General features: G+C 36.6%; 1 protein-coding gene across 11 annotated transcripts in view; it reads left to right on the top strand.

Annotated features, from left to right (window-relative positions):
* PIK3C2A (phosphatidylinositol-4-phosphate 3-kinase catalytic subunit type 2 alpha) overlaps positions 1 to 24,569 on the top strand; it is a 77,755-nt gene that overhangs the window by 44,780 nt on the left and 8,406 nt on the right. For all 11 annotated transcript variants that reach the window (XM_087745654.1, XM_087745649.1, XM_087745648.1 and 8 more), the window contains 22 exons: positions 2,341 to 2,461; positions 3,126 to 3,237; positions 3,841 to 3,920; positions 4,025 to 4,088; positions 6,601 to 6,744; positions 8,873 to 8,915; positions 9,003 to 9,216; positions 9,296 to 9,418; positions 11,056 to 11,223; positions 14,594 to 14,702; positions 15,211 to 15,353; positions 15,981 to 16,169; positions 16,645 to 16,738; positions 17,000 to 17,094; positions 17,405 to 17,585; positions 18,197 to 18,301; positions 19,361 to 19,453; positions 19,786 to 19,915; positions 21,470 to 21,606; positions 22,290 to 22,459; positions 23,577 to 23,733; positions 24,154 to 24,263. In XM_087745654.1, the coding sequence (XP_087601780.1) occupies positions 2,341 to 2,461; positions 3,126 to 3,237; positions 3,841 to 3,920; positions 4,025 to 4,088; positions 6,601 to 6,744; positions 8,873 to 8,915; positions 9,003 to 9,216; positions 9,296 to 9,418; positions 11,056 to 11,223; positions 14,594 to 14,702; positions 15,211 to 15,353; positions 15,981 to 16,169; positions 16,645 to 16,738; positions 17,000 to 17,094; positions 17,405 to 17,585; positions 18,197 to 18,301; positions 19,361 to 19,453; positions 19,786 to 19,915; positions 21,470 to 21,606; positions 22,290 to 22,459; positions 23,577 to 23,733; positions 24,154 to 24,263 (2,782 nt within the window). The remainder of the gene's footprint in view (positions 1 to 2,340; positions 2,462 to 3,125; positions 3,238 to 3,840; positions 3,921 to 4,024; positions 4,089 to 6,600; positions 6,745 to 8,872; positions 8,916 to 9,002; positions 9,217 to 9,295; positions 9,419 to 11,055; positions 11,224 to 14,593; positions 14,703 to 15,210; positions 15,354 to 15,980; positions 16,170 to 16,644; positions 16,739 to 16,999; positions 17,095 to 17,404; positions 17,586 to 18,196; positions 18,302 to 19,360; positions 19,454 to 19,785; positions 19,916 to 21,469; positions 21,607 to 22,289; positions 22,460 to 23,576; positions 23,734 to 24,153; positions 24,264 to 24,569) is intronic.

Here is a 24,569-nt window from a genome sequence, read left to right as displayed (position 1 = left end):
CTATAGTAGTAACATTTCTTTCTTTTAAAAAAAGTTTCTTTATTTAAAATTTTCTTTAAAAAAAAATCCTGAGTGCCATCACACAGCACGTACAGGACAACCAGGGGATCAGGCCCCGTCAGCATGGGTTTATGAAAGGCAGGTCCTGCTTGACTAACCTGACCTCCTTCTATGACAAGGTGACCTGCTTAGTGGATGAGGGAAAGGCTGTGGATGTTGTCTACCTGCACTTTAGTGACAGACACTGTTTCCCACAGCATTCTCCTGGAGAAACTGGCTGCTCATGGCTTGGATGGGTGTACATTTCACTGTGTAAAAAACTGGCTGGGTGGACGGGCCCAAAGAGTGGTGGTAAATGGAGTGAAATCCAGTTGGCGGCCGGTCACAAGTGGTGTTCCCCAGAGCTCAGTACTGGGGCCAGTCCTGTTTAATGCCTTTATCAATGATCTGGACGAGGGGATCAAGTGCACCCTCAGTAAGTTTGCAGACCACACCAAGTTGGGCAGGAGTGTTGATCTGCTGGAGAGTAGAAAGGCTCTACAGAGGGATCTGCACAGGCTGGATCGATGGGTCAAGGCCAGCTGTGTGAGGTTCAACAAGGCTAAGTACCAGGTCCTGCACTTGGGTCACAGCAACCCCATGCAATGCTACAGGCTTGGGGAAGAGTGGCTGGAAAGCTGCCCAGCAGAAAACAACCTGGGGGTGTTGGTCAACAGCCTGCTGAATATGAGCCAGCAGTGTGCCCAGGTGGCCAAGAAGGCCAATAGCATCCTGGCTTGTATCAGGAATAGTGTGGCCAGCAGGACCAGGGAGGCAATAGCACCCCTGTACTTGGCACTGGTGAGGCCGCACCTCGAGTACTATGTTCAGTTTTGGGCCCCTCACTACAAGAAGGACATTGAGATGCTGGAGCATGTCCAAAGAAGGGCAACAAAGTTGGTGAAGGGTCTGGAGCACAAGTCTTACGAGGAGCGGCTGAGGGAGCTGGGGTTGTTTAGCCTGGAGAAGAAGAGGCTGAGGGGAGACCTTGTCACTCTACAACTACCTGAAAGGAGGCTATAGCAAGGTAGGAGTCAGTCTCTCCTCCCAAGTAACAAGCGATAGGACTAGAGGAAATAGCCTCAAGTTGTGCCAGGAAAGGTTTAGGTTGGATATTAGGAAAAATTTCTTCACTGAAAGGGCAGTCAGGCAGTGGACCAGGCTGCCCAGGGAAGTGGTTGAGTCCCCATCCCTGGAGTTATTTAAAAGACGGGTAGACATGGTGCTTAGGGACATGGTTTAGTGGTGGACTTGGCAGTGCTAGGTTAATGGTTGGACTTGATGATCTTAAGGGTCTTTTTCCAACCTTAATGATTCTATGATTCTATAAAAAGATGATTTGGGAAAATTAGGAAGGTCCCTGGAGGGGCAGAAAACCACTCTGAAGGTACTGGTGAAAAAATAAATTCTTTTATACGGTGTTTTTTACAGAATTTTGAGGCACTTAGTGATATTGTTTGCAAATGATTTAAAGGAGAAGGTCAGAAACTAGGTAGGAAGGGGTAGAGAGCATTTTGTACTTAAAACGTTTGTGGTGGTAAAAACACCTATGTGTGTTTTGTCAGTGACAGCTGGTAGCTGTGGGGGAATGGATTTTGGGTTTGACTGGGATTGTCTTTTGCTCTGTAGTTGCTGGATGGAAGAGAAAGACTGTTTTCAAAAAGCATTTGGAGCATGATGTGAAAGTACTGGTAGTTAAGAGTTACTTTTTGCAAAGGCTTGGTGATACTTACTGAGATCTGATCTGTATAATGTGGAAACTGCCCCAGACAAATGGAAAGGAAAAAGAAAAATGGACTTTCAGTAGGATTTGCCTCTGCTACAGCTGATATTCACTTCCTCAAAAGTGGAACAAATAGAGAAGTTCCATCTCCAACTCTTCAGATAATGATTTTTAAACTTTGAGCAGCTCTAGCATTACTTACCTATTTGAAGTCCTTGCTAAATAAGGCGAATTTATACTTAAAAAAAAAAAAAAGGCTATCCTCGTATAAAAACTCCTGGAAAACAGACTGCAGACTGGTTTTGTACTTTTGGTCAAGTGACTACACTGTATCCTAATTGAAAAAGGATTTATTGATTTCTTGAACTACAGGTAGGTTTTATAAGATGCCTTTCTTTGCAGGGGGAAAAAGTTAAGATCTCAAACTATGAAATTTAGGAGATCATAGAAGCATAAGAGTCTTCCCTAGAAGTATGAAAATAAATTTCATTAAATAACTACAATTTGTGAGTGAACAATTGTTAATATCACTTGCTATAGATTTATATTTAACTTTTAGATGTAATTTCTTTAAACAGTGAGTTCCCCTGTTGAGCTTATAATAATGCAGGCACTTTGCTGGGTGCATGATGACTTGAATGAAGTGGACATTGGGAGCTATATCCTGAAAGTCTGTGGCCAAGAAGAAGTTTTACAGAAGTAAGCAAACTCTTTTTCATTAATATTTAACTTCACGCTTTTCCATGGCACAGTTCCTGGAAAGTATATCTTTAACATCTAAATGTATGAAAGCAGAAATCTTAAAAACATAGAAGAGTCACGCTTTGCACAAAGATCAGAAGTCTTTAGAGTTGCTCTGGGATACAGCAAAGTAGGTTCTCAACAGCTTCCTAGAAATCTGTTCTAATCTGCCATCTGTTGTGTTGAACACAAACAGTTTTTTTCAGATGCAGGTTTCTAGAGCATTTCTGTAGGTGGATGTAGTTTTCAGCTGCTCTTCAAATCCCAGCAGCCAGGAAAAAAACCTGATGATTTCTGATAATCTGAAATAATCTGTGGTTTGTTTGGGTTTTTTTATTTTTCTTCAAAACTAATGGCTTACAAATCCCCATTAGTTTTCTGCGTTAGAATATTTGGTTTCATTGTTAGCCACAGTAGTTAAGACCTTTAGCAAAAGCATAGGTATCTGTAATAGTCTACTAAAACTTCTGTAGAAGTAAAAATCGGATCAAGAAGTGTGGCGTGGAGGTTCATTCACCATTTCCTTATTATGAGCCAACAGGTTGCCTTAAACATTCCATGTGAGTTTTTTGAAAAATACTGCATATTTTTGGTGTAACTATAGCTTTCTTTTGTTTAACAGTAAGCACTGCGTAGGAAGTCATGAATATATTCAGAACTGTCGGAAATGGGATACAGAAATCAAACTGCAGCTCTTGACCCATAGTGTAATATGCAGAGATCTGGCACGAACAGTAAGTACCTCCTAAACTGCAGCAGCAATATAAATCTCCAAGAGGCTGGGAGTTTGCATCAGAGTTGATGGTTCTGAGGTGTAACCTTTTTGTGTGATTAACAAATTAGTATGTCTGCTTGGTCTTGGGAATTGTATTCTCTTATACTAAGAGGAAATGAAATGCATACTGAATTTTTGCAAGGCAAATAATACAAATATGGATACTCTCTCTTATTAGACCAAGTACTATAACTGGAAAAAGTATGCAAGCATTTGGACTAAACTTGAGTCCTGAAAGAGAAGCAGGAAATTTCAGAGTTAAATAAAAGTTGAGAACAGTTTTTGAGTTTAATTAGATATGTATCAGACCATCAAAGAGTAAGGGAGGAATATTTCATATCTGCATAGTCAGGCACTCGATTGCTGTTTCTTCCTTCTTCCCCCTGTCTCAATGTGTACATGTTTTCGTAGGCTGTTAATTAGTTATTTCTTTTCCCCTGTGAAGAGATCATCTTATATGTTCCCCTTCTACTCTACAGGTGTTAGTAATGAAACTTCTAAAACAGTATTACAGATTATATAAAGGTGAGAACTGGACTTAATATCTAATATTTTATTGCAGGAAGATGATGACAGAACACCCATACATCTAACCAAACACCTCTACAAAGTAGAAAAGCCTTTCAGAGAACCTATTATAAGGTAATGTTATGTGGTTATTTTAGTAATCAAGCCCACTGCCGAATTTCTGACCACAGTTATGTTATGTTCTTGCACTTGTGTTCAATAATTACTATTTCTTGCAGGTCTTCTATTGAAGAGCTTCTTGATGTGTATCACAAGCAGGTTAACATAGCTCTTAAAAATGAGGTAAGGGCATTGTAAATTACTGCTGAACCAAAAGTAGCATGAGAAAGTTTACTAGTGAGATAGCTGGAAAAAAGACTTGCAGGTATTCTTGGGGAAACTGAGATCTGAATAAGCTGTCAAATGTAAATTTGGAATCATGGATTTTTAGATTGCTTTTCCTCTTCTCTTCCTAGCTTTTCTTGCAAACTGATTATTACCTGTCACAACTAGAAATGTATCTTCCAAGTCCTGGGTTGCAAAATAACCTTTTCTTCAAAAATGCTGGAAGGGATTAATTTAGGGGAATAGGGAAAATGTCTCAATCCTGACTACATCAGTTGTTGTCAGCCATGAATATTGGTAACAGATAAAAATCTACACAAAAGTGAGCAGTAATAGTTGTGTACAACGGGAGTTATAACTGAAGCATGTTTGAAACATACAAGTAGGTTTTACGCAAAGTGTAATAACATCTTATTCTGCACTACTGGGTTAATTTAAAATACACTGTCAAAACCATTGTCTATTTCAGTGTATGACAGGTAGCTTAAAACAGCTTGCACGTGGAGTCGTTTGGAGTAATTTCCCAAATGCAAAAGCTAGCTGAAGATGACCTGCTTCACTCATTTCTAAAAGGAGAAGCTTAGATTAACTCCTGATAGTAATGTAACTTGGAGACTTAAATTCTTAAATGTTAGATAACTATGTTTCTTAAACAGTTTCTGTAAGAACAGTCTTGAAATGAATTACTTAATTACGATACTTTTCATTTCCACTATGTATGTTTGCTTCTCCAGGAATGCAGGTCTGAACAAGCTGATGTCCACTATTTACATATTCCCTTAATGTTATTTAATTCCCTTGATGGTGATTCACCCTGTTCTCAAGGGTAGTTTTGAACACCATCTTTTTGTAGAAGAATGAGATGTTACTGCTCCTTGATACGGTGGTGTTTTTGTTGCTGCTCTTGCAGCTGCTTCAGCTTGCTTGTTTAACTGTGGTTTCACAGGCTGAGGTGAGGAATGCAAAACATCTCAATTCAGACTTATGTTCTACTCTTTCTACAGTCTTTTTGAGGATAGGAGATGTAGCTTGTAGGTAATGATGATTAGGTACAAGTATCAGCAGTTGTTGCATTTGAAATTTTTTACTTCCTGAAGTGAATTCCTGTGCATATTCAGTGGCTGAAGCTTGCTAATCAAAGTGAAACAGAGCAGTAATCCGTAAATAACTTTTAGCCTTTGATTTCACATAGTTGGACGCTTTAAAAGTTAGCCATTGTCTTTTTATTGAGATGAATTTGAGAGCCTGTGAGGAAAATAGCAGTGGGAGTTTTGCTTGTCATGTGCCAAAACAGCTGTTATCTTCAAAGTGTTAGCTTTGAACGTATGGCTTAAATATTTACAATGTCTTCTGACTTCTATGGTTATTTTCTTACCAGGACAAAGTTAATTGTTGCCACGTAACTCCCAGCCCCAAAACTTTTTGATTCAAATGGCTTCTTAGCTACCATTTGTAGGAAGGTCATGAGAATATGTCTGGGGGTGGGGGGGTTGGGAATCAGTTTACATCTTTCCAAGAAGATATTACACTAAACCCTCTTACTTAGTTGTAAGTGCTCATAAGTGATTGTGAAAGAAACCTATACGTTAAGCCTCTAAAAAATAAACAGTTATTTTGAAGCAAATATTTTGATTTTCTACATGTGTTCTTTAAAATTGGATGAAGACTTTGCTTATATTAAAAAACAAAAACCAAGAAACCCAAGATTATTTAGATTTAAAATAAGTGGCTTTTCTTCTATTTGAAGAGAAGAAGGAAGGGAATATTAGGAGCATCTCAACTTTGTCTTAAGCAGCCTACCAGCATTTTCATTCTCTAAGAAGCTGATCTATTCCTTTTAAAAGAGATTCCTGTTAAGTGTGCAATTCCCCCTCCTTTCCTTCTCCAAGATGACAGTTTGCAATTGCTTCATCTGGAAGAACCATTTAAATTAAATAATATGTAAGGCAAAAGCAGCAACAAACCTCTTTCAAAAGTACATTAAAGTGAAGTAAAAAAGATAGAATTCCATTATGGAAGCTATACTGTAGCGTAACTTGAAGCTATATGTTTAAGAGGGCTGAAATTGAAACACTGCTTCTTTAGCATTCCTTCCTCACACTAATTGAATATCCTTTTTTGAACTACAGTTTTGTTTTTATATGCCATGAGGGAATTTGAGCTTCATATCTCATTAGAAAATACTTGTCTGCCTACAACTTAATAGAAGAATCATTGGAAACCTCCTAATGTTTTCTGGGACACCATTCTAGAATCTGTACTACTCCTTTGGTTTTGGAGTTGATAACTGAGCTATAGGGAAGTTTTCAATACTGAGGTTTTTGTTTAATCAAATTGTTACACTGCAGTTTAATGTAATTGAGATATGCATCTCATAATGAAATTTTCTTGGTAATTCTTTCTGGGGAAAAAAAAATCAAAGCAATACTGGGTTTCACAGTTGTGATCAATCTGTTCTTTCATACACTAGAACCAGCATAAAGCAGTAGATCACGTAATTAAGACTGTCAGAAAAATCTGTTCTACGTTGGATTGCGTAGAGACTCCCGCAATAACGGAATCAGTAAAGAAGCTAAGGAGGGCTGTTAATCTTCCACGGACTAAAAATGCCGAGGTAAACTTTCACACTATAAATTGCATTCTGAGGTATGCTTTTTAACAGTGATAAATACTATTTCATAATCTTTGGTGGTTGCAAATTCCAGAAACAGTTCAGTCAGGGTTATGGTTTTGTGGGTTTTTTTTTTGTTTATTTGTTTTTTTAATTCTACCTGATATCTTCCATTTATTTTAACATCTCTTTGCTGTTAATGCATTAATCACTTGCTCTTGGAATCTTTTTGTGTTCTAAGTAGTGACTTTTTTAAAACTAGTTTTAGAATACTGTTTTCTGGTTCTGTAACTACAGGCTTGTGTTACAGTAGATGCTACTAAATCTGACCGGGGGAAACTGACGGCTAGCTCATACCCTCTAAAATCAATGCAGTTATGCTTAAAGGAGGAATTCACATCAGCTATTTTCTGTGCAGTATTTATGTGAACAGCAATAGCATCTTAAAACTCTAACAGTTCATGCTCCTGCATTCCTGAGCACATGGACAAAAATAAAAATCTTTTAAAATAGCACAGATTTTGATGCTAAAACTGCCTTACAATGAACAGTTCACTTTATCAGAATTGGCCTCAAGTCATGTTTTCAGAAACAGTCATTAAATGGAGAAGTGTGCAAATAAAAAAGCTAAATAGTCTTGTAGTGCTATTTCTGTTGTCCTGCTGCCTTATTAGAGTGGCGATTCACGTGCTGTTCTATTCACTTTTAGCTTCATCAGTTCAATGATATATTTGTAGTACTGAGCAGAAGTCTTGCAAAATGCACAGACCAAATATAGTTGTCAATTTTTGCTTTTTTGATAGGAGAAACCTGTAGAAATAATTAGATTACAGTGTAAAAAACCAATGCTATTCCAATAGAATTTGAAAAAGGTACTTTTTTATCAGTAAAACCCTGCAATTCTCTTGTGATGAACATTATTGTTTAAGCCAATGTGTATGAAGGCATATAGGATTGCTTTCAGAAATGAAATTGCTGTAAAGATTGGAGCCAGTTGCATCTAAACCTTATGTAAGATATTGTTAAAGTAGTTGTTTTGTGGTTGGAAGAAGTGTCCAAAAAGTAAAAGAAAAGAGTAGATTGCAAGTAGGAAATTACACGTATAGTGCTCTTTCAACAGTTTGGCATCCTGTCATCCAAAAGTACTTGGACGACTTGACAAATGTGGTGGAAATGTACGGCAGTTTTTGTGAAAGGGGAAAACAATGTGATTTTCCTCTCCCTCCCCCCAAGTTTCTACATATTTTTTATAAGAATGTGAAGTTTTTTTGGTAGTTAAAACTTAATGTTGACAAGATGCTCGATTAATACACTAAAAGTGTAAGGAGAGGTTTCATTCTTCTGCAGCAGTCGTGGCAAACTTCTCTAGACTTTCTCTGAAGTATTAGGATTTCACTGACTTTTGTTTTTAAATCACGAACTTAGTTTTCATTAAAAGTTTTAGCTTTACTAGAAGTTGAATTTGGCATGAAACCCTTCCTTATTAGAAGGGAGTAAATTCCCATGATTTGCTTGTCACCTTTTGGCTTCAACAGTGTCCTTGTTGAGACTAGACTGTAATACTGCCTCATGTTTAGACTTCCAGTTTAGCAGACCAAGAAGCAAACACAGCAGACAGTACAAAGTGACAGTACTTGCTGTTCAGTTTTCTCAGTTGTTTAATGTTTTTTTTATTCAGTAAATTTGTACTAACTCTGCCTACAAAAGATACCTTAACAAATGCCACAAACAAAACAACTGTTCAGACTTAAATTACTGGGTAATAGGGCTAACAGCTTCTGCTTTCATCCATAACAGCCCTTACTGAGTTTTATCTCTACTCAGAGAAGTTAGAGTATCCTGAGCAATATTCTGATGTACTGTGTCTTTGAAGAGTTCATAAAGGGAGTCAAAATAGTTGTGACTTGAAAAAAAATGAGCTTTTGAACTTGGTGGATAGTTGCTGCATGATACGGAAATTGTTACGCTGTCAGTTAACTCTTGAGGAACTCTCAGTAAAAAGATGCGTTACATAAACCCAAATACAGGCCTAATTCAGATGTTTCATAATTACTGTACAAGATACTTAAAAGCAATGGAAAATTAATATGGGTTTCTTGGTACTGAAATTTGCTCTAACTTTACTGTGTAGGTATCCTTAAAATGTGGTGGTGACACTAGCAAGAGCTCATCTGGTGAGTAAAGTTCTTCGATTTTATTTAAAAATTGCTTTCAGGTGGCTGTTTTAGGAAGATACGCATTAAAGATAAATTATAATTTAGGTTCACTGCAGCCTGAAAACACTCTGAAAGTGAGTTTAGACCAGTTAACAAGAGCAGTTGAGGCTCTTCTGCAACTCCACATGAATTCATGTAGCAGTTCTGCAGCAATTTCTCCGAAAGATGTTAAGAGTACTAAGGAAGCATGGACTGCCACAGAACATCTCCAGTTCACGATATTTGCTGCGCATGGAATTTCTCCTGGTTGGGTATCAAAGTGAGTAATTTATTAATTGTAAAGTTCATCCTTTTATAGATTGCTTGTTTGTTTAATTTACTTTCTTTTCCTTGTCCAGTTATGAAAAGTACTACTTGATTTGTTCTCTGACCCATAATGGAAAAGATCTGTTTAAACCTGTTCAGTCCAAGAAGGTTGGCACATACAAGAACTTCTTCTACTTGATTAAATGGGATGAACTGTAAGTGACTTTAGCATGTTAAAACTCACTAAAATATTTTGGTTTAGCTAGTACCTACCTAGCTAGCTGCTGGATACAGTCATTCAAGCAACTCTTGCTTCTGATCCCATTTGAAGTGTTGAAAGAACAATGTGTGGGACTTAGTGACCAAAATCAGAAATATTTTTCCAAATGGTATTTCACTACTCATTTAAAAGAATGGAAATGCTGGACAAGTGCCCTGTGCTAATGTGTTTGTAGCATACAATTGTAAGGAGTTGGGAAGGTCATAGCATTCCTTGTAATGGGAACAGCTTGTGCTGCTTAAAGAAGGATGAATAAAGCTTGCTTATAAGTAGTGCTCAAGTTGTTTAAATGGGGAGGAAAAGCAACTCACTTTTACTAACATTAATGCTGAATCGTTTTTTGTTCCAGATACATTGTAACAACTTTGTATCTGAATTTAAATATCTAATTTAGGATTATTTCTATAAAGAGAGCACATGTGTAAGTGCCTAAGAGTATCTGTCTATAGCATATGAGAATGTCTCGTTTGAGCTTCGGTTTCTTTTTATGGGGCAGGGGGAGAGGGTAGAAAGGAAGAAGGAAGGGTACGCAGAGAAGAAATAAGGAGAGGGTGGCGGGTCATACCTGATAACTGAGAAGGGAAAATATTTTTCATTACCTATGCACAGCTTATTCTTTTCCACTGAATAGTTATTAGACAGCCTGTCATAACTGGAGCTTCAGGTGAGCTCCATGTTGCCCTATATCTATTTTCCTGACTGTTTTTAAAGGTCAGAGACAGACCCTGAGGCATACCCTAAAAGTCTACAGTGACAAATTATTTCAGACCAGGAATGAGAGTTTCAGGTTCTAAAAACCTGCCTTCAGAGAGTACTCCAATGACCTTTTTTTTTTTTTTCAGATGATGCAAGGGATTGTCAGATCTTTTTGCTAGCAAGTACTAGTGTATTACAGTGAAAGATATGTTAGATTGCTTAAAGCTGCTTAATATAGTTGTAGTGGTTTATAGTGTAACTGGCTTAGTAATACACTGTGATGACTTTTGGAATGATATTTTGGTGTGTTATGGAAAATAAAACTTAAAGAACATTTTAAGCGATAAAAACAGTGTAAACAAAAATCTGAGTTTGAATTGCTTGGTGAGGTGTACACTCCTCAGCTGCTTTCTTTATGGGTGCTGGTTTCATACTGTTTGAATTTAGCTTTCAGTAGTTCTTAATAGATTCTTTCATTTGGATGGGAAACTCCTGTCAGCTGACTCTTAACTCTGAGAGATTAGGAGGCAGCTAACATGGAATTGTGTGTGTTCTCGTAGTGAGTAGAGTGGGAAGACTGGTTATGCTGGACAGTGTGGTTCTGTGTAAGGAATGTGATTTAATAGACAAAGATTAAAAAGGGTTGTTCCAAATGTGGCCGCAGTGCAGAAGTGTAATTTAGCAGGTTTTGCAAACTATTGGTACGGGAGATAAAGTAGAGTGAAATATAATTGCATGGAAATGTAACACTTTTTATTCCATGTTAACTAAGTTTTTGAAAGCAACAGGCGTCAATGGGTTATATGGATAAGCGTGTAAATTAATAACAACTGTGTGTCCTCTGACTGACTTATTTTTAATACTTCTATTTTACAGAATAATTTTCCCCATCCAGATTTCACAGCTGCCTTTGGAATCAGTCTTACGTCTGACTTTGTTTGGAATCCTAAATCAAAGTAGTGGGAGTTCTCCTGACTCAAATAAGCAGAGAAAGGGCCCAGAAATTTTGGGTCAGGTTTCTCTACCTCTTTTTGATTTTAGGCGGTAAGTATCCAAAATATGGACAAGATTATTAATATGATTTACTCTATATAAAGCTTACTTCACTCCCGTAACTATAGAAGCTGCTTCTCTACCACTGAATGTAGTAGGCCGTGATAAAGGTAAGAATCATAAACTATATTGTTACAGAAATGATACCTTCAATTAAATAGAGTACAAAACACGGTCCTGTGTTGTAGTATTTCCATCTAACTGACTGAAAAAACTTACCTGCTGGAGGAAGTTGAATATTGTTTAGATGAAAGTGGTTTTATTTGCAGGAAATCTTTGTAGTTATGTGGGCCAGAAGTGGTCACGTTAGTACGGACTGTTTGTAAGTATGTAGCAGTTGAGTATGTAAGCATAACTCAAGTTGTCCTTTGAGGAATCCACTGACATTCAGGTGTTGCCCTATAAGTCATACGCAGTTGAAGTATCTGCAGGTGTCACTGTCTACTGAATTGATAGCCTTCCTTCTACTGAAGGAGTATGGTCTTGGTAGGTGGCATTTCCTGAGTTCTAATAACTGATTAGAAGATCTAAAAGTGTATTATATTGGCTAGAGGCAGTTCAGGGAGTATGGACATATATTTTAGCAGATGAAGTGTGAACAGCCAGTTCTCAGCCAATTCATGAGCCATGGTGATAGAGAATGCAACTTGTAAAAGAAAGGGTTTGCAGCAAGCCTTGGATTCACCAGGAATAGTGTCTAGTGCAACACAAAACAGAACAGAATCCTGACAGCAGGTAAACAATGTGCTATGCTTCCATCATGTCACTGGGAAAGAAGCACTCTTGCCTTAAAACTATCTTAAGATAGGAAAGAATAGCTCATATCTTCACGCAATCCTGTTTGTAGAGCAAAATATGGTGATGGCTCAAATTTTTAGAAATAAAAGACCTTTAATTTAAGGTCTGAAGTATTTCTAAGTACTGTTATTCTTTAGAGGCATCTTTGCCTTGGCTGCAAAATACTCAATGCTGCATGTTTCATAAGGCAGGAGCCAAACTGGAGAATTTTGGATGTATTGATCTTTTTGTTTTTAATCCTTTTAAAAATTCCTCAATCTGATAATAGGGTGGTAATATATAAACCAGCCAGAGAATCAAAATACTGTTTTAAAATTTAGATATAGTTTAAAATACAGGTGTATTTTCATAGATAGGAAAAATAAGCCATTTCTTCCATCAGCCTGTTTGTGAGTAATAGGGATCCCAGCATGTTCTGAAATTATTCCTTTTGATTCAGAGCTGCATTTATTTAAAAAAAAAAAAAAAAAAAAAAAAAGAGTAATTAATAACTGTGTTAAACTTATGGCATGTTTCTGTTTGACTTGGCCTTCCTTCAAGTACCGCTGCTGGATCCTGTTATACTTTTTTCACTAACAATGAAAAGCCTGCTGTAACTTTCCTCAGTTAAGTGTTCCTGGATTTGTTCAAGTTGCCTTGTCCTTGAAACTTTCATTACAAAATGTATTCCAAACCACTTATCACTTTGGTAGCCATTCAATGAAGCATTAACCAAAAGACTTGAATCACAGATGCCAGAATTAGGCATAATGTTGCAGAAGTGATCACACAATTGCAAAATAGCTTCAGGATTTATGCTTAAGATTTCCTGTTTATATGTGCTTCTGACTTCTAGGTCTTACTGGAAGCTTAAATTATCTAATTGTCAACCAAGGCTGCAGGAAGACAACCAAGTCTTTCCTGGACAGTTACTTCCATGTATTGCTTATGTCTGTTCATGTGGTTTGCGTCCTCTGGTTCTAGATATGGCTCTGCTTATTCCGCTTCCCCTTTTGTGTGGTGACGATTCCAACACCTTGGGGGTGCTTAAGAGTTTAGGCTTTCCTGCATTGCAAAGATGCCCCGCAGCTGCTTTCAGTCACTTGGATTTCTTTTCATAAATGATGCTTATTTCAGCCTTCTGTTTAAATGTTGCATTTCAGTCTCCTATCTCAATATCACATTTCACAGCATTTGATTGAAAACATAGCTTTTGTTTTGAATTGCAAATTTATCTTGTCTTCATGCTGCATGGTGTTTTCATAGTAAGTCAGTTTGGGGAGAAAACTGCATTTTCTGTTTATGCAGAGCGCTGCAACAGAATGTGTTGCGCCAGGGGTTACTGAATGGCCTGTGTATGGCAGCTGTAGAGATGCTAGTGGTCTAATCCACTTGCAGTCTACATAAATTAAATCCAGACCTAGGTAATGAAAGATACTAGCCAAAAACTCCAGTTAGAGTTGAGAATAGCACCAACAGCAGGCAGGAGCTAAAACTTGTAGCTAACTAAAACATAGGAAGAATAAAAAGTCATATCTATATATATGCTTTGGGAGAATCCGTAGTCAAGTTAAAATCCCTTCAGATGAAGTGTGTGTGGAGTGCCTGAAAATATCTTTACTTGTGGATGAGACAGAAGGCTGTGGCAAGTATATTCAACTGGAGAATTATTGAAAAGAACAAGCTGTTCAGTTATGCTTTAGTGGCACGATTTAATAATTTTTATTGGTATCATAAGCTCCCAGTTAATCAATATTTATGTATAAAGAACTGTTCTTTCTCTGAAACACACATAAACCCTAAAACATCTTTCAAAATACACCAAAGGTTCGGCCTTCAAGCAGTCTTTTGAGACTGTATTTTGATTTTTAAAGACTAACATTCATAACTTAACTTATTTATGAATTATCCTCAGTTGTGCCTTACTACAATTGGAAATGGTATTAATATTGGGAATAAACTGACAAATACAAATGTCATCTGATATGTGCTTGCAGAATCTAGTAATGTGGAAAGTTCAGGCAACTGGCAATGTCTATAATATTCATATGTCTATGGCTTTTTTCTGAGAGGGTAAGAAGGTGTGTGTTTTCAGTTTATTCCTCAGAGGCAAAAATATTCCTTTTCTCCCTTAAGAAATAGAGAGCACTTAATTTAGCTGGGTCAGCTGTGTCAGCATTGAACTTTTTCCTCTGCCTTTTCCACCTAAAAGTTGTATGCAGCATTTTAAAGGACTTAAAGTACAGAAGACATGCTTTGAAAGAAATAAATTCATATGACACTTGATGATCATAATTTCCTTTTTTAAGCTCCAAACTCTATTGGCTAGTACAGTTTGATTTTCTGTGTTCTTTTCTGAACATCAATGTTGAAGTACTCATCATAAGATATTTTCTTGTCTCTGCAGTAGAAACACGTACTCAGTTTGAACTATCCTCCTATAACACACTAATACTTTGGAATTGTTTCCTTGTAGTGACCATTGGTCCTCTCCAGATAGTATCTCAATAACTAATATCTTGTTGAAGTAAACAGACTGTTGACACTGATACCTATATGTGTGTGTTTGGTTTTTTTTCCTCAGATTGTTAACGTGTGGGACAAAGCTCTTGCAACTCTGGACCTCATCACATCTACATCATGTGTCAGGGATGGCCAGTAAGAAAGGAAATACAGAAAGAATAGTGTTGCAGGTTATACATAATTCTGACTTGATCTGTCTATGTTTTGTTTGAATATTGCGACTTGTAACTTAACATGAGTGGTAGTACATCAATTAATGTTTTGGGGAGAGTGTAAATATTGCTAAGTCATATTTGAAAGCCAGTACAGAATAGTGATTACTAAACATTAAGGGCAAAGAATGGAAAGCTGCTGTAAGTGTATATAGGTCAATTACTGAATCACTATCTTGAAGTAAGAAATTGGAGATGTCTTGGTAGTACATGCTATCAGTACTGGGAGGGAATATCTTTGAAAAGCAGTCTATAGAAATGTATGCCAAGATGGGAGTTGTCTAGACCCAAACAATAGTAGTTCCAGTTTCTTTACAGAACATAAGCACCTCTCATTCTAAATTCAGAGTTCAAATTTTGCTCAGAAGAGAAGGCACCTTGTTAAGCATGGCTTAGCAGTCCCAAAACATGGTCAGTACTGTTCTTAAGGACTTGCATCATCTCTTTCTTTCTTTTTCTTTTTTAGATTGACTTTCCATCCCATGCTTTTGATATTGAATATAAAATTCCTCAAGCTGCAAAGACTACTGTGCATCATTCCATAGAAACATTAGAAAAGCCGTTGAGAGAACGTCTCCTTGCCATTCTCTCAAAGGATAACACTATTGGGTATGTTTATCTCTTTCTAGCTGTGGTCTCTTTGTATATGACAATTTGTGGCTAGGGTATGGAATGCTTATTTATTCTTAAATTTCTTTAATATGGTTGTAGTATATTTTGAAGACCTGTGGAGACTTGAACAAGAGATTGAATTAAACTTGCGAAATAATGGTGCTGACTTAATGGATTTACTTGTGGCCGCTGTCAGAATATTCTCCTATTACAAGATTGCCACCCTTTTAGCTGCCTGTTATATATGCATATTCCTGCTTGGCAGTTCTTCAGTTACAGGTAGCAGTGGCAGTTCCAGCAGTGGCTGTTCGTATGCTATGGAAGCTTTTCTGGCAGGCTTTCCCATTCATCTGCACCAAACTAACATTAACATTTTGGTTTATTTCAGATTATACTAAGACTTATTTTTGTCCTGCCCGAATTACAGTTTTGAACAACAGTTTCCATAATGCTTGAGGCTTTATTTTGCTTCTCGTTTTGACTTTTGGGGAGGAAATAGCCACTTCAATTTTGTTCCATTTTGTGCGTTAAATTATCTGTATGTACACAATGACCAGTAGCATTGGGGTTATTCAGGTGATGGTCTGTAGTGTGCATTACAAACTGAAATGCTTTTGTCTGCAGGCTATCAAAAGAAGATAAAGAATTTTTATGGGAGAAGAGACATTATTGTCATAGCCATACTAGTAGCCTACCAAAAATATTGGTTAGTGCCCCTCACTGGGACTGGGCAAGTCTTCCAGAAATTTATTCATTACTTCAGCAGTGGCCTCCTTTATCACCCTTAGCTGCGCTGGAACTACTTGATTCAAAGTAAGAAAAACAATATGAATAAGTTCTGTCTGTATGTTGTGCATTAAATGACTTTTCTTCAGTAGAAGATTCTGAATGACGTTCTTGTGGAAAATATTGCTGAATTTCTTGTAGCAAAAGCTAAATTTTCTTAAAATTTTGAAGAACACGTGCTTACTTTATTCATGTAGGGTTAACCGAGTCATGTAGTGAAAGAATAGCAACAGTGGTTAGGATTCTGGGATCTAATTTGTGACTTGAGAGCAAGCTATAAAGCCAAGCTATTAGGACTGAAATTTTGAGAGATTAGTATGCTTGTCCTAAACACGCACGTGTGTTTGCATGTTAGGTAATGAAGGGCCTCAAACTTGTAGGTCCTTTATTGAGCTATTAAAGACTTATATAGGTTCTTTCGTATCTAGCTGATCTCAAAAAAGAAAAAAAATATCCTACATGAACAGAATAAACTTAATGTGGACTTGTGGTGACTTTCTAGGTTTGCTGATCAGGAAGTACGAAATACAGCTGTGAATTGGATAGAGACATTAAGTGATGATGAGTTAACAGATTTCCTCCCTCAATTTGTGCAAGTAAGACTTTCTGTCTACACTGAAGTTTGAATTTTTTTTTCTCTTGAAAACCCAAAGGAATTGCTGATTACTAGTAGCAGAAGTGCAGTTGCGTGCCTCTATACTTAATAACCTTAATGCACGGTATGGAAAACAATTTGACTAAATAATCTCTCTGTGACTATCATTTGTGGTGATTCTGTCTGTGCAATAGTCATAAAATCTCAGTCTTTATCTAGAATTAAATCCAGACCTGATTTATTTCATTTTCTGTGTATTTAGGCATTGAAGTATGAAACCTACCTTGACAGTGCTCTTGTCAAATTTCTTTTGGCTCGGGCACTGGGAAGCATTAGAATAGCGCACTACCTATACTGGTAAGATGTTCTTTGTTCCGTTGTTCACATAATATTTACTATAAGATTATATTTCCAGAAAAAAAAAATTCTTTCTTAATATCGTAGTTCATAACAATGAATGTTATGATTGGAGAGTATACAAAATATAGATTCTGTTTTATGAAAAAACAGACAGTGCCTCTATGAGGCACAAACTATTGCCTTTTATATCCTGTGTATCAGTAACTTTGGATATATATACCGATTCATTAAAATATTTTAATATCTTAGTATTGCATTGTTTGCAGTATTTTCCTTGGGAAAATTTAACTTAAATCCTTTATTTCAGGCTTCTTAAGGATACGCTGTATGATACACAGTTTGGTGTAAGGTATGAGCAAGTTCTTGGAGCTTTTCTTTCAGTCTGTGGAAAAAGGCTGAGGGAAGAGCTGGAGAAGCAGACCAGACTAGTGCAGCTTTTTGGGATGGTAGCAGAAAGAGTAAAGCAAACAAGTGGATCGGCTCGGCAGGTGTGTATATATTTTTAATGTTCTTTAGGAGGATTAGACTGAGTATACCCTCAAAACAATCCACTCAATTGCCTTTTTAGTCTTAAGTTCAATAAAATGTTATGTATAACATAGAGGAAGATCTATGCTCTGCATTTTAACAAGTTAATGGCTTAATGAAGTTGATGTTTTTGTCAAATTTGTTGTCATCTGAAACATAAGATTGTGTGAGGTGATAGGGTAGGAAAGTAAGATGGTTTCTATGTACAATAAACTGGAATTGAATTTAAACCTATTACTGCTGAAGAATGATCCTATTATGCAAAAGAAGGTTATCTGTTTATATGCTGATAATACGAACTTACAGTTTGATAGTGTGGTACTCTATCATCTGCTTCAGTCAAAAAAAAAAAACAAAACAACCAAAAAACCAAACCAAAAAACCACCAAACACCAACTTGTGTGATATTAGAGGCTTATGTATTTTTAATAGCTAAAACAGCAGTTATAATTTCTAGCATTCCTTTGACACTGAGGAGTTAAAACATTGCCTTCAGGATAACTGTCCAGAAGGTTTCTGTAGATGCTCCAGTTAAGAAAATGTCAGCTGACTTTTTTTTTTTTGTCTGCAGGCTGCCTTGCAAAATGGTATGGAACGTGTGCAGTTGTTTTTCTTGAAGAACAAATGCCGTTTGCCTCTCAATCCCAGTCTTGTGGCAAAAGAGCTAAATATTAAGGTACTGCACATCCAGAGTTTCAAAACCTTTTTGTAAAAATTACATATAGGCAAAGCTTTTACAAACAGAAAAATATTGAGGTTCTTGAAAGCTCTTTATGCTGGGGGGAGGGTTTTAATTAAAAATTCTGATTGAGCAAGGCAGTGAAATTAGCTGAGCAAAGATAAAATTTATACAAATACTTGTGTAAAACCAATGAAGGTACTTGTATTAAAAATATGTATATATCTATATCTGTAATAACTTGTTATTTCTTCGTACCTGTCTTTTGAGACCACTAATCCTGGTTATAGCAAAGCATGGGACTATTCAAAGTGCATGAAAAAGTCCTGTTTGCAGTAGTAATCAAGAGAGAAAACTGAGCAAGGCTATAAAGTTCAAGCAATGAATAGATACTGTGAAACAGGTGAAACCACCTGTTACTGGTTGTGTCCAAGAGATGCATTGAATCCAGGGAGGCAGACAGTAGCTTTATTTTATTGTGAAGGTTGAGCAAGTAATAATGTAGGAGAAGCAGGTAAATTACTTCTTCAGAACTCTGCAAGGTTTGACAATATCTGCTCAACCACAGTCTTAATTATATCATCATGCATGACTGAGAACCTAAAGGTCTGTGAACACTGGATTTAATCCTGTGTGGAGAGACAGTACATCTTGCTTTCCTTCTCTACTGTAACTATTAAATCATGAGTATGTACCTGAAAGAAGATAAATGAGGAAATACTGTGAAACGTGCAAATACCAGTTCTTTTTTTTTTTTACAATATCTTCTAGGTTTCAAAAAAAAGCTGCTGATAAAATATTTATCCGTGTTTTATTCACTCTTCCCTTCAAAATGTATAAAACATCACTGTGCAGCAATATTGGCTTTTGTACAAGAATTCAACAAATATCAGCCAAAGGGCTCTTTATTCAAGGATGCACGTATTTGCCACAGTCGCAATGTTAAAAGTCTGAATAGGCACATTGTGTGTCAAACCTGCTTGTTGTCAGAATGTCTTGTTTTCTGGGCTAGCAGGAATAGTCCATTTTGAGTATTAACACTAAATCTACTTGTAGGCATGTTCTTTCTTCAGCTCCAATGCAGTACCACTGAAAGTTGCACTGATAAATGCAGACCCTCTGGGAGAAGAAATTAATGTGATGTTTAAGGTAGGCCTTACATGTGTATTGGAGCAAAAGAATTGATAATCACTATTTCATTGGTATCAGTTAACTTTAGCATAAACCAATAAGCTTAGTTATTTTGTGGGTTTGCTCCTGTGTATCTAGAAACCAATGTCTGAACAGGTTCCAATATGTGAAAGTAAGTCTACCACATGTGAAAGCTTAAATGTAGCCTATTTCTTTTTAAGTGCATAGCTATGAGGAAGTAAGTAGTGTGATGTATCACTTCCTAGAAATGTAAAGCAATTAAAATCTGTGAAGTTTAGCTTTGCTGAAAGCATATTGTGTCTCTGGTTAACTTTTTTTTCCTATTTAAGGTTGGAGAAGATCTGAGACAAGATATGTTGGCTTTACAAATGATTAAGATTATGGATAAGATCTGGCTGCAGGAGGGACTGGATCTACGGATGGTTATCTTCAAGTGTCTCTCAACTGGAAAAGACAGAGGTGCAAAACCAGATGCTGCCTATAGCCGTTGCTCCCCCACTTTAATTTCTTGTCACATTGGTAGTGAAAAATTTCTGTGCAGAGGCAGGCCCAAGAAACAGTGGAAGGCCAGAAGCCTTCCATGCAAGGAACTTCAGTGCTCAAGAGTATAGCAAGTTAAATTGTTCTGAATTTCCTGATGGCTGAGGCTGAGTTGCATTTAAATTGTTTCTTCTCTTGAGTCCTGAGATTCTCATCTGTTCCGTTGTTGACGAACGGTGGCGCAAACAAGTAAATATTAATAATGATAAAAGCTAAGGTTTCTCTTGATGCACTGACTGCAACACAAGAGAATAATGGTGCCATAGCAATCCTGATTCTGAAAGTTTAGTTATGGTGAAAGGAAGTATTCAAGTCAAAACTGAAATTCTAAAGTATTTGGAATCTGCTGCAGTTGAGTCAGGGAGTATCATTCATGTACTGCGATGTGCAAAAAGAAGAAAAATTTCACACACACACACCATCCCCCAGAATTAGCGTCATATGCTGGTAAAATTTCCTTGGGAATATGAGGCTGTCTTTTAAGTTTGAAACTAAGTCACAGAACTGTAAGTTTGAGTGTAAATACTGCCCTGCACCTTGAACATACTTTTTGCTAGTTTTCACTAATTCTCTAGAGCTAGCCAACAGGAACCACAAGATCTTTAAGAGGATAAACAATAACTAAATATTTCTTCAGTCAGATGCTAGAACAGCATGATGAAAACTCTTAAATACATAAACGTTGGAAATTTAGGTTGGTAAAACTAAGCAAAAAGCTTCTATTTCTGTAACTCTTGCTTTTGAGAGAAACAGATGGCTCTTCTTCCTACTTTGAATGATGACTTGATCGCAGAGCACGTTGGGGTTTTTTTTTGTTGCTGCTAATATTAGTATTCTTAAAGTACTTGAAGGATTAAAGTGAAAAAGAAAAATGGATGTAAATTACAGATTTGCCTTTAGTAGCTTTTGCCAAGATAGAAGTAGAATTCTGTTAAATAAATGTTTTCCTTTTATGATTTAGCTATACAAATATTTTTAGTAAATGGTATCTCCAAAAGAAGGTTGTGTGTAAAGCCCACTGCCTTATTTCTGGAGCAACAGTCTGGTCTGTTTCAACACTTGACAGCAGTTAAAGTTACTAGATTACTTAAGTGTCAGTGTATGAGAAATGCCAGCATCAAAATATTTTGTGGTTACTGCTTATAGACCAATACTAGTTTATGTATTAGAAAGTAATTATTAGAAGTATAATTTATATGTGCATTCTAGCAACCATAACTAATTGCAGTAAAGTAAGCCTAACTTGGATTGCTACATGTGTTTCATGGTATGTTTTGTAATATACTCTGCGGAAATGCTTAGTAGACTTAATAACATGATTTTTACACCTGACTGGGTTTTGAAAGCAGCTAGTCTAAGATTATAAAATCCATTGTTGTCAAGAAAGTTTCTACTGAATAATGAAAATGCGGTATAACTTGTTATAGTGGTTGTTGAGATGGTTAAATACACTTTGTTATATTTTATATAAAGGCATGGTAGAGCTTGTTCCTGCTTCAGATACACTTAGGAAAATTCAAGTGGAATATGGAGTGACAGGTTCTTTTAAAGACAAGCCTCTGGCAGAATGGTTACGAAAGTATAATCCTACAGAGGAGGAATATGAAAAGGTAACTTTTTTCAGTGTTGTTCTTTTTTTGAAGATCTTTTAAAAAGGGATAAATACTATCTTATGAAAGAATTAAATTCTCACCCTAGATCTTCCATTGAAATTTTTGTTTTATATCTTTAGGAAACTTAATTTTTTCCTGTACTTGAAAAAGAGCAAATGAAAATCCCTTATATAACTAAGAAGGAGCCAGATGGATTCTCAGGATTCACATCAGTTTTTATTGGATATAAAAAAGAAGTTCTTCAAATTTAAGATAGGGAGGAATGGTGGCTGCTCTTAATTGTGGTTTAGGAGCAGTGGCCTCTTCTCATACAAGCACATGGGATTAAAAAAATAAAGTGTGTTCTTTTGGCTACAATGCTGTTACAACACATTAGAAAAATAAGTCTTGTACCCTTTTCTCTGCTAACATATTTATTAGTTGTTGTGATTTGTCTTCAACTCCTCTTTTCTCTTTCATTTGCTTAAAAAACAAAATAAGTGTTTTTGCTGGAAAGTGTGATATCTAAAGATTTTTGCAAAGCTATCTGTTTGAAGAACACTGTTTTGGAAAAAAGCAAATTTTAGGGCCTGTCTTGTCTGGCTTGGATCTTACCTTTTATCAAGATTGACTGTTGAATGCATGAATGCTGTTTTCCCACTGATATTTGTTCTCAATTCACTTTTTTCTCTCCCTCCCAGGCTTCAGAAAACTTCATTTACTCTTGTGCAGGATGCTGTGTAGCTACTTATGTATTGGGAATTTGTGACCGCCACAATGATAACATAATGCTCCGAAACACAGGGCATATGTTTCACATTGACTTCGGAAAATTTTTGGGTCATGCGCAAATGTTTGGTAGCTTTAAAAGGTATTTTCTGTACCTAAGCAATGGAGACAATGAAGTGATTTTTAGTGTATTTTTATAAGCATTATAATTCTAAGCATTAACTGTTAAATTCCTGTTATCTGCTCTTCTTATTATGAAGCCAGTATCTTCCAATTTAACCACAGAGCTTCCAGAATGCATTCAAACTTGCCTGTATAGAATTAATTTTGAAAAGGCTCTGGTTTCCTATTTCCATATTCTGATCTCTGGAACTGTTTTAAGTCAAAGCACACAGGCATAGCTTTCAAGTAAAACTACTGTTCTAGCTACTGGTAGATTGAAATAAGGAATTTGGTCCCCTAAATATCATTTAACTTCAGTGCTTCCAAACTGCATTTGTTCCTTAAGAACTTTGTGCTATACACACTTGGCAAATCTCGATGGGAATTTCTTTACAATAGTTATGAAAGCCAAGTGTTTTGGTACAGGAAAGGATTAATGTAACTTTTTGTTGATATCTGGGAGCCTTACATCTAACACTAATCTTGGTGTCAGACTTTTCCAGGAATACTGGATAAAACTGTAGTGTAGTTTTGCCTTTTTAGCTATATTCATGCAATTAAGTATTGCATGCTTGTTAGGTAAACTTGTCAATGAATGAGAAATTGAGTGCCAGAGCCTTTATGTCATCTGAATATCTGAGTGTGAAACAAATGAGAACAGACTCTGGCTCAAAAACAGTAGTGAATGTCAACACTGTAGAAAAGAGTGAACAGCAAGTTTGTATTTACTACTCCTCTGTGTAGGGGAAGATAATCTATATCCAGAATAGAGGAGTTGTGTTTTAGTCAGGTGATAATATAGTCATTACATTTGTTTTAGTGTGTTATGGCTTCCAGAAATGAGGGATGGAAGGCATTGTAAGGTAACCTGGCCTCCAAGTGTTGCCTCGGGAGATCTGCTGGAGGTCCAGTACCATGTGAACGTGCTAGGAATCTGAGAGAGCATTAAGCAGCTGAACCCAACCCAAAAAAGTAAAATGGCATTCATGGATTAGTTAACATCATTACCTCGGAGTGGGGATGGAGGGGGGGAGGAAGCACATGACAAAGTGAATAGACCTTATAATTAACTTATGAATTCTGTGCTTTTTGAACAGGGATCGAGCTCCTTTTGTGCTAACATCAGATATGGCTTATGTCATTAATGGTGGTGAAAAACCCACTATTCGCTTTCAGTTGTTTGTGGATCTCTGTTGTCAAGCTTACAATTTGATAAGAAAACATGCAGGCCTCTTCCTTAACCTACTTTCATTGGTAATCATTTTATTAAATTCAGTTGAAACTTGATAGATCTCTCATGTTGGATTGTATTAAATGCTATGCTTTTTATGCTGCAGAAACTCTTAATGCATGCTTTTAAGAGCCAGAAACATCAGAAGTACCTTTTTAGGAAGGTTGTATTTGGATTTTTCTTTTAAGCTTTTTTTACTACCTACCTGTGTCCTGAGAATTTAAAGCTAAGAAGATACCATAAATTACACTGCCAAGTGTTTTAACTGCTTTTAACTCAGCAGAAATGGTGAAGGGAATAACTGCTGATTGTAAGTAATTGTTGGCTATCGCTGATAGCATTTAGCAAGTTAGTACAGCTTCAAATGAATTTGATGGTCTAAGAGTTTTAATCATTTCAATGTAAAATTGGGTTTATTGCATTAAAACTGTAAATTCCTGCAGATGCTTTCTTCTGGGTTACCAGAACTAAGTGGGGTTCAGGACTTGAAGTATGTCCAGGATGCTCTCCAGCCCCAAACAACAGATGCAGAAGCCACCATTTTCTTTACAAGGTACTGGATAAGCGAAAACTAAAATAGCTACCAGCATCATCCTCTTAATTGGAGCTTTCTGCTATGAAAAAAATGTACTAAGGATGTTCACAAGCATCTCCGTAGAAGTTCAATAGTTACACTGTATAATCATAAAATATTGGTTAACCAGTGAACTACATAAATGAGATCAGTTTCATGTAAGATTAACGCTTGTGCTAAAATACTTTGCTTTTAAGAGTAACCTTATGCATAAATTTTGTTTGAAATACTGTGAGCAGGTAATTCTCTTCGTCAGTTTGAGACTTGCATTTTGAATGCATCCTA

The sequence above is a fragment of the Nipponia nippon genome, unplaced genomic scaffold, assembly GCF_047370975.1.
Source record: "Nipponia nippon isolate SJK-2023a ecotype South Korea unplaced genomic scaffold, ASM4737097v1 scaffold_10, whole genome shotgun sequence".
Lineage (NCBI taxonomy): Eukaryota > Metazoa > Chordata > Aves > Pelecaniformes > Threskiornithidae > Nipponia > Nipponia nippon.
This window is presented reverse-complemented; position numbering and strand designations above follow the sequence as displayed.